The 14837-nt window shown below is 38.7% G+C and overlaps 1 protein-coding gene and 1 long non-coding RNA gene across 2 annotated transcripts; one reads left to right on the top strand and one right to left on the bottom strand.

Moving 5' to 3' along the window:
- Window positions 1–1952: 1952 nt before the first annotated feature.
- LOC124381225 (keratin, type I cytoskeletal 9-like) lies at window positions 1953–10279 on the top strand. Its single transcript, XM_046842651.1, has 12 exons — window positions 1953–2035; window positions 3076–3182; window positions 7654–7709; window positions 7927–8514; window positions 8609–8674; window positions 8901–9014; window positions 9185–9214; window positions 9352–9372; window positions 9694–9723; window positions 9820–9846; window positions 10015–10044; window positions 10241–10279. Exons 1-12 carry the CDS (start codon window positions 1953–1955, stop codon window positions 10277–10279), a joined length of 1191 nt encoding a protein of 396 aa, XP_046698607.1.
- A 2752-nt stretch (window positions 10280–13031) lies between these two features.
- On the bottom strand, window positions 13032–13544 carry LOC124381658. The gene is made up of 3 exons (XR_006924907.1): window positions 13473–13544; window positions 13334–13393; window positions 13032–13110 (listed from the first exon to the last, which is right to left on the bottom strand). It is a non-coding gene; the product is annotated as an uncharacterized LOC124381658 (long non-coding RNA).
- Between the last annotated feature and the right edge of the window lie 1293 nt (window positions 13545–14837).

The following is a 14837-nucleotide window of genomic DNA, read 5'->3' as shown; positions in this document are numbered from 1 at the left end:
AAATTCAATGATGAATGCAATGAACCGATGCCGAGATGTTTTGGGGGTTAAAACTATTCAGGTGAAAAACAGAATAATATGTTTGGAGCAACATCGACATAAACAATGAATCATGTAGGAAACAATTACACAATTAATTAAACGTACAAAAGCGTTTGCAATTCGTTCAAAGCAGCAAGAAATCACTTTGATGTACAACCTGATGCGGAGGTTGAACAAATAGTTTCAAAGCGACTGAAAAAAACTTGCTGAGACCCCGGGTGTAAGGGGTGTGGAGTCAGAGATGGCGTTATTCAAATGCCCAACACTGGGGGCTTGGTTGTGCTGGGATTTGAATTCCTGATCAATTATTCAGATTATCCATTGTGGCAACACTGATACATATTCAGCTTGTAGTGCAGACTGTTTGGGTGTGGTCTTTTTGTGTCCACCAGATGTCGCCATAATTCCCCTCATGTTCTCTTACTGTTTAATGAGTTTTTGCCACCTGTCTCTAATCCCCCCAGGTGTATTTAATCCCAGTGTCCCTGTTTCTTGGTTTGGTTGTTCATGTTGTTTAGTCAGTCCTGTGTATGTTGGTCTCCTCAGCCTTGTCTCGAGTCACAGAAGACCAACCTTGGCGTATTATTTATAGTTATAATTATTTGTAAAGGTTTTTGTGAAGATTTTTCCAGCGCTTGTTTTGTGGCTGCTTCATTAACTTTTTGTTTATGTTTTTGTCTTTTACCCTGAATTTTTTGGGATTTAATGAAACTTTACATTGGAATTCACTGGAATTTGTCTATATCTGAATTGCTCTCGGGTTCCCCCGGGGCGAGTCCCAGTGCCGAATCTACCAAACTATACAGGATCACGTGTTTGTTTGTTCCTTTTCACAGCAGTGGTTTATTATTTCACATGATTAAACAATTTTATAAAGATTTTAGTTTTGTACTGGAATCTCGCACGCCGCTGGTGTTTACCTGGTTGTAAGTGAACATTAGATTGATTTATTTGAGAGAATTTATTAGGACATAAAATGCCTCTGTAAATGTTTGTGTTCATGTTTTTCTGTTGATGGTTGTGTGATGACAGAAGTGCGTACGCTTCAAACTGAGTTACAGTTTTTCTCAGCTGCTTTGTAGCTTTTCTGAAATCATCCTTAATATTTGCAAATCAGTGCTTTTCTTATAACAATGTGTACAAACAGCACAACACTGGATTTCTTGCAAAACCCTGAACTTTTCTCAAAATCTTCACTTCATCTCTCAAAAGTAAGTGTTTGTGTCAATAAACATCTCATTCCCATCGGAATAAAAAGTCTCTTTGTCATTGATCACATACAAAATCATCAAAATGTTAATTCATGTTGTCAGTATGATGCACAGTTTCAGAATTTCTTGATATAAACTATGGTAGCTACTCTAGCTAGCTATCTCTCCACAAGGGTTGCATCGGTGAAGGCTTTGGTTTGCCTACAAAGAGCCACATTGGCTCTGGTAGGTAGGGCTACGCAGCAGGTCAGACTGTGGGTTGCCTCCACACAATGAGTGTGTTGCAGGCATACCAGACTGGCCTGCTATGAGAGATAGTGAGGGCTTTCTTCTAAACGGCCTGATCTGGTGACGCTGTAGTTAAGGGCGATTGCTGGCAGGTTCAGGAGACCGCGGCAGAGTTTCAGTGGTACTTCCTCGCTGCTCCAGTGGGGCTGCTTGGTGGCAGCCTCAGCCTGGTATGTTCAGGTGCCGCATAGCCCGGAAAGAATGCGTTGCCACACTATTTCCACGGGGAGGTCCTAGGGGCCCCTGACGACGCTCTAAGCCCAAGTAGGGGCTGGCTGACCTGAGGGGTTGGTTCCCCTGTGGAACTTTGTCAGTCTGGGAGGGCTGCCAGAAGTCCCTAGGTGGGTCCTGCGTACTGTAGAGAAAAGCTACGCGATTCAGTTCTTGTCGTCTCCTCCCCGGTTTAATGGGATGTGTCCCACCCTGGTGGAACCCGAGCAGGCTCTCCTGAGGAAGCGGGCCATCAATGTGGTTCCCTCCCCCTTGGTCAGAGAGTCAGGCTACTACAGCTCGTACTTCGTTGTTCCGAAGAAGGATGGCGGGTTGCATCCTATTGTAGATCTCCACTCTTCAAACCACTCACTTATGAGGCTCGGGTTCAGGATACTCACTCTCAGAGGTTGTGTCTCAGATCAAGTCCAAGGGGAACTGGGGTTCAGCAAAACAAGTTATTGTAAAACACAAAAACTATCCATATATTTATATGTTTGTGTGTGTGTGTGTGTATACAATCATATTTTCAGTAATAATGACACATTATCATTATCCTTATCGTTCATAACAGCTTGTTTTTTTGCAACCCAAATTCATCGAAACATGTTCGCTGTGAAGCTGAAAGCAAGAATAACTCCATGATCAGGAACTGATATATGTTAAATAACTTTGATCAGAAAAACAATCTGGAAATTGTTGAGATATGGAAGAAAATATCCACCAGGAATTATGAACACCAAATTTGACCATCATGTGTTATCCCAATTCATCCCAAAGATGTTCATGACCCCCTAATCAGTAACCCAGAGCCTTAACGACTGAGCTCCCACCTCCTGATAAACAAAGATGAAAAAGTATTGGAGTCGTGAATATACAGTATTGAGTTTGTTGCCTTGTTCTATTTGTACTATTGCAGTACAAAGTGTAAATGTCTGTGCCTGGATTTATAGAGATCAAGAACATTTTAAGTAATTTTGTTTCAAAATAAGGCACAGCTCGTTTATAGCTTAAATCTCAGGAAGGTGTATGAGTGTTTTCTGTGCAGGCTCCTCTACCTCCCTAAGCCAGGGATATAAATTCGGATTACTCTGCGGTGCTTGCGAGTACAATGAGCCGGGGTGAACCGGGTTTAACCTGCCCTATGTGCATATATATTCTTATTTGGACACAATTCCAAAGTAGGCAGGTTATTTTAGTTCATTCATGTGGAATTTTATTTCTGATAATAAAGCAAAGAAAACGTATACGTATCGGTTTTGAACTTGACATTGACTCGGTCACGTGTGGTGTTCTGCTATTTTGTGTCATTTCTCACACTCAGGCTTGACTCAGACTCTGGTGCCTCAGGTCATGGTCTTGATGAAGGTGCTCTTGAACACAACACTTCCAATTCCATCAACAAACTGACAACTTGGATGCCAAAAGGCTGTAAAGCTGTAATTGGGGCAAATTGAGAACTCACGGTCAATTTTTCCAATCTGAAATTAGAGATTATGATAGAAAAGAAAAAAGAAAGTTATAAATGTTAAAAGAAATAAATATAAAGATTGAGTTCAGGACGGTGTTCAGTATTCGATTTCAGTACAAAATGAGACGCATTTTACACAAGAGTGCAGTTCAAGTCAAATCGTTTTATTTGCTTTCAAGAAATGCATCATTGCAACGCAATGCAGAGAGAAGCTATGTGGGCTAATCGGCACTCACAGGGACGGCACAGACGAGTCCGATGAGAAACACGGCGATAAACACGACCTTCATGGTTCCTCTGCGATCTTCGACAGCTACAGTCGCAAAACAGAAGTTAGCACAGTTAGTTTACCAGCAGAAAATGCAGTTAAATAATCATCTTACCTTTCAAGGCAGCTCGAAAAGAAGGAAGGATCTCGATGTCAGGCAGCTCGAAGACCCGATTTATAAAGAGCGTTTTTCCTCAGGAGTGGCCAATCAGCGCCGGGGGAAATACAAACTATTCGCTTGGCACGCAATCACCTGAGCATCGCTCCGAATTTGGCAACAGTGTAAAGCAAATGTTTGCAGTGCTGAGTTTGAGATGCACCTGAGCAACACAAGTCGTTGTGAAACGTTTTGAAATCGCATCAGACAGGAAGCAGATGGATGCAGAGGTTATCTGGTGTATTGGCAAAGAGGTTGTAGAGCACTCATGAGGAACGACCCAGTCTCCATCATGGGCTTCTCGACTCCAAAACCCACCGCTGGGCTTCGGTTATCACGGCCTTGTACACTGCAAAAACTCCTCATTTAGTCAGGACTTACATCCTTATTTCTAGAGATAAAAATCTTATTGATCTTATTTTAGAAATAAAAACTATTCAAAAGCAAATTGTGTACGATTATTAGGATTTTTGTTATTTTTATTTCCATCAGTTGAGGCCTTGATCACACTTAGGACTGAGCACTAAGAGGAATTCTCTTGTTCTGGTTTTCAGATCTTTTCACACAAATTACAAAAAGCAAATTTAAAATCAATAAATAAAAAATGAACAAGCAAGTTTTAAGTTGATCAGATTCATTTGGCTGCTTGAAACGAGCGCTTTAATGTTTATTTAAAGACGTTTTGTTCTTTTCTAAAGAATCGATATTAGTTTTCTTATTTCAAAAAATCATAGCAAGTGTAATTATCTCGCTGCACTGGACGATCTTTTGACTTGTTTCTAGTCTGTATCTTCTTAAATCATGCTTTTATTTATTATTTCTATTTAGACAGTTTTGTTTTTCTTGATGTAGGATTGTCAAGACTGAGTCAAGATCAAGATCAAGAAACAAAGCTATCGAACCTGTTAATGAAAAGAAAAGAAAAAAGAAAAGACAACACAAACATCCTGACAATCGTTTAATCGAGAGCAAGACCATGCTAATCAAAACCAACGTGCAAAACTGAGACAAGTCCAACTCAATACAGAACACAGTCTGAGATTGGATACTCTGAAAAGTGTGTAACTCTCTATCTGAACATTCAAAGATTTGTTCGGTAAAAGGAGATCTTCAGAGTGTTTCATTACTGTGTTTGTTGCATAGAAACAAAAGGGACATCTCTGGAAAACCTTAAAAGTCTCAGTGTCTTCAGTAATGAGCCTAAGATCAACCTACGTTGAATTCCACATGATACATCACCCGTAAATATATAATAATGATGTAAACTAAATCAGGGTCAGAATCTGAGTAATATATACGAGGTATCGCTCTGTTTACGAGAAAGTACTTTATTTATCTACGTTTCCACACTGTCAGCTTTAAAACAGTCCCCTTGCACAGCAATACAGCGGTTTTCTGGAACGTCTTGTGAGATCGTGTTGTTTTACTTGGTCAGAACTGCACCAGCTGCACAGCTCCAGGACGATGTCTATTGGTGCACAGACTTATGAAGATCGGTGCTCCCTGTGACTGTGAGTGTAGTCTTGTGCTGCAATCTGTTGGCATGCTTTAAAATGCTTTGAAGCTACCTCACAGCATTGAAGTGTAATGAGGTCAGAATTATTGGGGACGAGATCCACTGTCGAGAAACATCAGCGTTTCATTTGAATAAATAGTAAACTGTTCAGAACATAGCAGGACTGGACACTGATCACTGAGATGCTGGTGGTTATTATTACAATCCTTGTACCGCAGTACAACATCAATGAAATTATAGAATATAACAAACATTTGACCTTGTGATGACTTTTCCTATTGACTGCAATTTATCTGCCTGGGTTCCATATCTCATAAACATAACACCTGCACCACCTAGTGGCTGAGGCATAGACCTGCTACCAATATCCCACATTTTACATTATTCTATATTTTGAATTACTTTTTAACATGAACCCAATTTACTCATCCGTCTTAGTGTTTATATTAGAACTTCATTATATGTTCTAAAAGTATTGGGACAGACGATTTCTCCAGCCATATGTGGTTCTTCCCACACACTAGGACAGGATGTCTTTGGAAGAGCTAGCATGAAATCTTTCCTTCACTTGAAGTAGGTGACCCAAATCTTTGGTTGGAAGCTTGTGAAAGATCTCCTTCTATAGAGCTCCAACTTTACTGAACACCTTTGGATGAATATGATGAATGTGAACGCGAACTGCACCCCAGGTCTCCTCCCTAGCGAGGAGTCGTTTATTAATGATTCGTTTATTTTGAACGACTCTTTAACGTGACTCCGAGTCGTTCATTCTTTTATCACGTGACTCCTATCGATGCTATGCAGTTATACAGAATATACATATATAAATAATTGGACTGAAATGATTGAACGATTGGACGATAGTTGACGCTGGTGTGTACGTATGTAGGTAAATCATTTTATTTTATTTCAGATCAAATGGACTGAATGATTAATAAAACAATATTTATTCATTTTGATTTCAAAGAACCAAGTCACTAAAATGATCCGATCTTCCCATCGCGACACCTCTCCTACATCAGTACCTGACCCTTGTGGCTCAACAAATCTCTAAAAATCTCTACAAAATCTAGTGGAACATCTCCCCAGAAGAGTGGAGCTTATTATAAGAGGAAATGGAGACTCTGTGGAATGGGATGTTCAAAAAGAAGCAATCTTATAGTCAGGTGTCCACAAACATCTAATCCTAAATCGCATTTTTTGCTTTGTTGCTTTGAAGTCGATTAGGTTTCTTTGCAAACCTCATTGTAATGGAGCAGAGCAAGTCTGATGATCACCATCAGTTTGAGGCTGAAAAACAGGATGTAGACAAATAAAAAAATATGAGGCAAATGTTTATTATTAAAGTACAATTACTAAATATGTATTCGGGCATCTTATTTACGCAATCAGGAACGATCCGGTTAGATCAGGTTCCTCCAGATTCCTTCTCCATGGCTTCAGCGAGATGTTTCCACACGTGCAGATTGCTAAAAGAGAGATAAAACCTCTGAGGCATGAAGCAAAACAAGAAGCTTTAGGTGTTGCTTTAGTCTGCGGCGTGTTCCAGCGTCAACACCGATCAATTAAAGAAATTGCAAAAGATTTTCAAAAGTCTTTGTGATGTCTGAGCTTTTGTTTTTTATTTTGCTCGTATGTTTGCTGTTTTGTATGTTTTTATAAATACAACAATTAAACACTGCAACATGGCAACCTTCAGATGATCACAATTCCATTTTCATCAACATGTCTTCAGTTATTCGTTTTTAGTGTTCAGGATAATAAACTCGAAATGATCTAAACTTCACACTGAAATACAGAAGAGGCAAAAGTTTGTGGACACCCGACCATAAGATCGGTTCTGTATGTCTATATCATGTGAACATCTCATTACATATTGAGTCGCCATTTTCTCTTATAATAACCTCCACGCCTCTGGGAAGATGTTCATTGTGGAGATTCAATCAGCCACAAGGGTGTTAGATAGAGGAGAGGAAGTGAGGAGGCCTGGGGTGCAGTCAGCGTTCATATTTTTCTTTCAGGGTTGGGGCTCTATAGCATGAGATCTTTCACTCCAAATAATATCTTAATGGTGCTGGAACATCCAAAGACATTCACTGGAAAAGTCGGGTGTGTCCCAATACTTTTGGCACGTTGGTGTATCCAGTACGGGCAGGTTTGGTTTCTATGTTCTTGCATCTGTGTTCGCTCACGATTGCTTTTCTTGAGCAACTGTGTTGGTTTCTCAACTCTCAGTGTACAGTATAAATAGAGCATCAGAAGTCGGAGAGTAGAGCAGAAGGAGGAAGAAGAAGAAGGAGGTAAATCACGTCCAGACTTTTGTATCATTATCAAATCCAGCAATCTAGAAGTGAAAATCGATATGATTTTCCAGGACGACTCTGGATTAAAGTGCTGAACTCTTTGTGTTGAATGAATTGGAAATGATGTTAAACTCATTTTCACCTTCAATACTGTGGCTTTAACGTGTGATACTGTTTTTGTTCCCAGCAGAAATGGACGTGGTGTTTCTGGTGGTGTTGCTGGTTGTTGGAACTGTTGCTCATGTGGGTAAAACCTTTGATTTATTTTATTAAAGCAAAGAAATTATAATTATTGGGTTCTGGCTGCTTCTGGACTATTATTAGAGTAAATATTTTTTTATGAATCTGAAATGGGTTTATGTGGGCAACTTGTGGGTGTTGCAGTGAAATAATTATAATTATTCAAATACAAATAGGAAAATGAATGTACCTGATTTAAAAGGCTTATTTTTATCTACAGCCAGAAAATGGCTGGCAGCAAGGTCCTGGTCCTGTAGGAGGAGGATCTGGGCCAATGGGAGGAGGATCTGGGCCAATGAGAGGAGGATCTGGGCCAATGGGAGGAGGATCTGGGCCAATGGGAGGAGGATCTGGGCCAATGGGAGGTGGATCTGGGCCAATGAGAGGAGGATCTGGGCCAATGGGAGGAGGATCTGGGCCAATGGGAGGAGGAGCTGGGCCAATGGGAGGAGGATCTGGGCCAATGGGAGGAGGAGCTGGGCCAATGAGAGGAGGATCTGGGCCAATGGGCAGAGGATCAGGGCCAATGGGAAGGCATCCTGGCCCAAGAGGAGGCGCTTTCGGGCCAATGGAAAGAGGTCCTGGGCCTATGGGAGGAGGAAATCCTGGATTTACAGGAGGAGTTGGAACAATGGGAGGAGAAGCTGGACCAATGCAAAGTCCTTCTGCAATGAAACAACGCCCTGGGACTAAAGGAGGACATCGTACGCCAAAGAATGACAGTTCTGAGTCATTGGGGAAACATCACAAGGCAAAGAATGAAACTACTAAACGATTTGGTGGAAGAGGCGATCGGCCTCCAGTTGTGGTGGGTTCACATACATGAGCAAACTGATTCATATCTATTTAGATGATTTCCTCTAATGCTAATTTGCTGAGAATGTTATGTACCACTTTTACAGCCTGGACAGATGAGAGCATCAGATGGTGACCAATCCTGGAGTCCATCTGGAGACGGGCCAAGAAATGTAAGAGGATTCAATCTGAGGGAGTTCTGCTAGATTATTAGTCAAAAATGATATTTTCTTGCACTGATTCATGCATGAGTGGAACTTCTACTTTGGGTTTAAATCCAAATGAAAGATGTAAATATTTGGACTGAGAAAAAATGTTATCAAACACAAGTATTCTCCTGATCCTCCTAAAATGCATTTATTTTACTATATAATTGTTTGATGCCAATATTTTGGACAGGATTTTGGAATTGGGATGCCTGTAGAATTCGCAGAACTAAGAGGAGGATCACACAGAGGATCACATGGAGGATCACATAGAGGACCACCACATCATGGAGAAAAACCATTCAGTGTAAGTCTTACCAAATGCCTCATGTTGGTCTTGTGGTCCAGTGGTCTCTTCATTTTCACTTTATTTCCTTAATATTTTCTGAGAATGAATTCAGAAGTTAATTTATTAATTTATTTATTTTTGGTGATTTTCTCGATTCTTAATGAGGTTTTATGTGAATTGTGTTTCAGCCCAACTTTCAGTTCATCCCTCTGTTCAAGGTCTGATTTATTTTGTAATCAAATGATTTTTACGATCGTAATAATTTATGGTGTAAATATAAAAATGACTGTTATAATGTGATGAAATTATAACGATTGTGTCTGGAATAATGACTCTAATATCCCTTTACACACAGACGGACAATATCACACTGCAGGTGATTATTATCTTGTGATTTTTTATATTTTATAAATTATTATCATTATATACAATTATATTATATTGTATATGAAAAATATTTACATTTAAAAGTTGTAATTATGTATATTAGTGTGTTTGTGACAAATACAAATATTGAATCTTGAATAATAATAATAATAATAATAATAATAATAATAATAATAAAGATGATGATAATAATAATAATAATAATAATAATAATAATAATAATAATAATAATAATAATACATTAAATTTAAATTATAGTAAAATGAGTTGCAAAACATGTTATCATTATAAAATATATATATTTTTTCAGGATTTGAATTTCACTCTGCCACTGAGAGAGGTGTGTAAACTCCCACTAAAGAAACAAAAATCAACTCTTAACTCTACATTAATTCTATTCCTCCGAGTTTTACATCTTTTTTCATTTTGTCCGCAGGGGGAAAACATGTTTGTCTTATCAAGAGTATGTTTTTTTTTTTTTTATTTCTTTATAAAGAAACGTAAAGTCACAAATATTTGTTTATTATTTACTTATTATTACTGCAATTATAAAAGTGTGATTTTTCAAGCAAAAAAACTGAGAAAAACTGTTTATACTGAGACGATTTTTGAGTGATTTATTCTTTTGCAGACAAACAGGAACGACTTTCGGGCCTTAATGGTATTTACACTCATTTCTGTTATTTATTTTGGCTTTATTATTTACACACACACACACACACACACACACACACACACACACACACACAATATTGTATTTTCAATTAAATAATTTAGAGACATTATTGATTCTTACTTTTTCTTTATTACGAATGATAACACACATATTAATAATAAAACTTCTCCCGTCTATTCAGCCGCACGTGAAGATGGTCTTCACCCCACTGCTGCAGTAACCACACCTTATTATTATTATTATTATTATTATTATTATTATTATTATTATTATTATTATTACTGCATTATTTTTGTCTGAGGGATTAAAGAATAAAGTTTTTCCTCCCATCAGAAAAAGCTCGCTGGAGTTCGGAGTGATGCAGAAGGTAAAGTCATTATTTTTCCAATAAATAATAAACATTCCATTCATTCACTTCCTGTTTCCTCCACGTGTTCAACTCCAACACAATCATTCACATAGTTACATACCGTACTCACCTTTCTGTGTGTATCGCTGTTTATTCATCCATTCATTTATTTATTCATCTAGACTTGGGCTGAAAATCCTGCAGGATAGAAGGAAAGAGAAGATCACACCAGACACGACTCCACAGGTTCTTTCTATCTATCTATCTATCTATCTATCTATCTATCTATCTATCTATCTATCTATCTATCTATCTATCTATCTATCTATCTATCTATCTATCTATCTATCTATCTATCTATCATCTATCTGTCTGTCTGTCTGTCTGGCTGGCTGGCTGGCTGGCTGGCTGGCTGGCTGGCTGGCTGGCTGGCTGGCTGGCCTATATTTCTAATGATCTTTTGTGTTTTAACAGAAAAAAAGAAGCTCGTTAAACACTACAGCACCAACAACATCAACGTCTTGTGGGATCATGTTGAAGTGTGTGTTTAGTAAATTTGTGTGTGTGTGTGTGTGTGTGTGTGTAGTGGGTGTGTGGTGGGTGTGTGTGTTTATTAATTAAAAGTCTGTAATGTTTATTTTTTTCTCTCATTAAAAACCTCAGCATCCACACTGTGGTCTGTGTTGATGTCAATGTTCCTGACTCAGTGTCTCACAATGTGATCTTCACCTTCAACCTGTTTTAGTGAACTTGTGGATTATTGTTTGATCTGACATTCAAGATCCGTCTGCACAATTCATCAATTCAAGACAAAAATGTGAAGACGATGATCTTGACAGATTATTAGATCTCGTTTAACCATTTTTCATTAAATGACTTAATGAAATGAACCGATGCCGTGATGTTTTGGGGGTTAAAACTATTCAGGTGAAAAACAGAATAATATGTTTGGATCAACACCGACATAAACAATGAATCATGTAGGAAACAATTACACAATTAAATGGGTGTGATCTTTTTGTCCACCAGATGTCGCTATAATTCCCCTCATATTCTCTTCTGTTTAATGAGTTTTTGCCACCTGTCTCTAATCCCCCAGGTGTATTTAATCCCTGTGTCCCTGTTTCTTCGTTTGGTTGTTCATGTTGTTTAGTCAGTCCTGTGTATGTTGGTCTCCTCAGCCTTGTCCCGAGTCACAGAAGACCAACCTTGGCGTATTCTTTATCTAGTTACAATTATTTGTAAAGGTTTTTGTGAAGATTTTTCCAGCGCTTGTTTTGTGACTGCTTCATTAACTTTTTGTTTCTTACATTTTTGTGTTTTACCCTGAGTTTTTTGGGATTTAATAAAACTTTACATTGGAATACACTGGAATTTGACTATATCTGAGTTGCTCATGGGTTCCCCCGGGGCGAGTCCCAGCGCCGAATCTTCCAAACTATACAGGATCACGTGTTTGTTTGTTCCCTTTTACAGCAGTGGTTCATTATTTCACATGATTATACGTTTTCATTTAAATTTCAGTTTTGTACTGGAATCTCGCACGCCGCTGGTGTTCACCTGGTTGTAAGTGAACATTAGATTGATTTATTAGGACATAAATGTTTGTGTTCATGTTTTTCTTTTGATGGTTGTGTGATGACAGAAGTGCGTACGCTTCAAACTGGGTTACAGTTTTTTTTCAAATCATCCTTAATATTTGCAAATCAGTGCATTTCTTAAAACAATGTGTACAAACAGCACAACACTGGATTTCTTGAACTTTTCTCAAAACCTTTACTTCATCTCTCAAAAGTAAGTGTTTGTGTCAATAAACATCTCATTCCCATCAGAATAAAAAGTCTCTTTTTCATTGATTGCAAAAAAAATCATCAATATGTTTATTCATGTTGTCAGTATGATGCACAGTTTCAGGATTTCTTGATATAAACTATAGTTTGGATCACAGGGACTTAAAATGCACAAGTTGTTCATCCACTGAATTTGTATAATTCTGTGTTTTGTCTGTATTTACTCTCCAATTGAAGGTTCACGAGATTCACCTTTGACCTGTTTTAGAGATCTGGTTGATGATTTTTTGATCTGATGCCGTTCACTCGACTTCATTACTGTCAATCAAGCTTCGTCTTCACATTTCATCAATTCAACACATTTACACAATAAAAAAAGTTTAATAGAAATTGAAATTTCATAGATTCTGATAACTGGTTTAACCATTTTACATTTAATGACGTTTACAATGAACTGATGCTGCGATGTTTTGATCATCATGAACATAAACAACATATAATGTAGGAAACAGCAGACACTCGGACACAATCAGTTAAATTAATGTACAAAAGCGTTGCTATTTGATCAACGGGAAATGGTTTTATTACAGTATGTTCACTAAATGACGTGGTGGTTGAACATGTAGTTTTGAGAATTAAATTTCTGATCTGGGAAAGGCTCCAAAGCGACTGAGAAAAACTGTAACAAACACAAAACTGGAGAATGAACTTGACAAGTAATTGCTGTTTGGTGCAGTTGCTGTTTTATTTTCAGGATGAAGGAAAGTGTGAAAAGAGAACTACAGGGTTTCGAGTTTCCGAGTATCAGTTCGGACCAGGAGTCGCCGCGGCATCGCTTGGGTTCGGAGTGGAGTGGAGAAGAGCAGATATGAGGTTTGAGAGGAAACTCTGCAGGAGATGAAGGATCTGATCCTGAATCAGTGAATAGAAACACCTGATCATTACAAACACACAACATCATCTACAGTCACACTGCAAAGATCCTGTACTCAGAAAATACAGAATTCTGATCTACACACGTGTGTGTGTGTGTGTGTGTGTGTGTGTGTGTGTGTGTGTGTGTGAGTGTGTGTGTGTGTGTGTGTGTGTGTGTGTGTTGACATCGTGTTTTCTGAGTACAACCATTTTTCCAAACCTCATCAGAGTCCGAGTCGGATGTGAGCACGCGAGCTTCACCATAATCATCAACTTCAGGCTGAAAGACATACCAGGGAGAATAAATAACACAAATACACAAAAACAACTACACAACTCTGATAAACAGTTCAACCCACATGTACAGCCCAGGCCATGCCCACACTGAGAGCCCAGGCCACGCACACAAGGCACAACATCCACACTGTGACCTTCATAACTCTGGAATGTGTTCCCTAAAGCAAAATAGAATAAAGTTAATACACACACACACACACACACACACACTTATGCATTTATTACCTTCACTCCTACTGATGTCTCGGTTAAAAGCTGAATCGCTGATAGAACACACACACGCAGGACCATTTAAATAGTGAAGATGACATCACAGAGTGCTGTAGTACGGATTACGGATTTACACACACACACACACACACACACACACACACACACACACACTCACTCACTCACACACCCCATAATTTTTATTTCTTACTCATCAGAATGAATTTTATTATTGTCTCGATAAGTGGATTTGTTTGTTACAGAAACGTGTGTGTGTGTGTGTGTGTGTGTGTGTGTGTGTGTGTGTGTGTTTGTGTTACTGGTAGCACACTATTTAAGGCATTGTGCTTCTAATCAGTAGGTTGTGAGTTCAGATGTGAGTCTCAGCACCACCAGACTCCCACTGATGGGCCCTTGAGTAAGGCCCCTGTCCCTCACCTGCCCAGGTGTAGATGAGATCAAGAAAAATGGGTTGAGGGCATCTACCAAACGCCATCAATGTAAATGAGCATGATTGTGGAGAGAAATGTTCTCCACAAAGCACTAAACCTCCTTGTGGTGCTTTCCAGAAGGTTCCTGAAGGTTCCTCAGAGTGTGAAAAGAGTTCCTTGATAAATGTTTCGTCGCGATTAATGTCGCAACCCTGAGCTTTACTGCACACGCCTGAACGAGGAAACGTGAGATTAGTGAGATCTCAGCGATTAACCACAGGAGAAATAACACACACCCAGTAACACACACTCAACAACACACATTCAATAACACACACCCAGTAACACACATTCAATTACACATTCAATAATATACACCTAGTAACACACACTCAACAACACACATTCAATAACACACACCCAGTAACACACATTCAATTACACACATTCAATAACATACACCCAGTAACACACACTCAACAACACACATTCAATAACACACACCTAGTAACACACACTAACAACACACACACAGTAACACACACCTAGTAACACACACCTAGTAACACATTCAATTACACATTCAATAACATACACCCAGTAACACACACTCAACAACACACATTCAATAACACACACCTAGTAACACACATTCAATTACACATTCAATAATATACACCCAGTAACACACACTCAATTACACACATTCAATAACACACACCTAGTAACACATTCAGTTACACACATTCAATAATATACACCTAGTAACACACACTCAACAACACA

This window comes from Silurus meridionalis, chromosome 28 (assembly GCF_014805685.1).
Source record: "Silurus meridionalis isolate SWU-2019-XX chromosome 28, ASM1480568v1, whole genome shotgun sequence".
NCBI classification, from domain to species: domain Eukaryota; kingdom Metazoa; phylum Chordata; class Actinopteri; order Siluriformes; family Siluridae; genus Silurus; species Silurus meridionalis.
The sequence above is the reverse complement of the archived record's forward strand: the minus strand, read 5'-3'. Positions and strand labels throughout refer to the sequence as shown.

Coding starts and splice junctions, on each gene's coding strand:
- LOC124381225 (XM_046842651.1), top strand. CDS start 1,953: ATGTGTCCCACCCTGGTGGAACCCGAGCAGGCTCTCCTGAGGAAGCGG. Junction 8,675..8,900: donor CTGGAGACGGGCCAAGAAAT/GTAAGAGGATTC, acceptor TATTTTGGACAG/GATTTTGGAATTGGGATGCC. Junction 9,724..9,819: donor TCACTCTGCCACTGAGAGAG/GTGTGTAAACTC, acceptor TTTTGTCCGCAG/GGGGAAAACATGTTTGTCTT.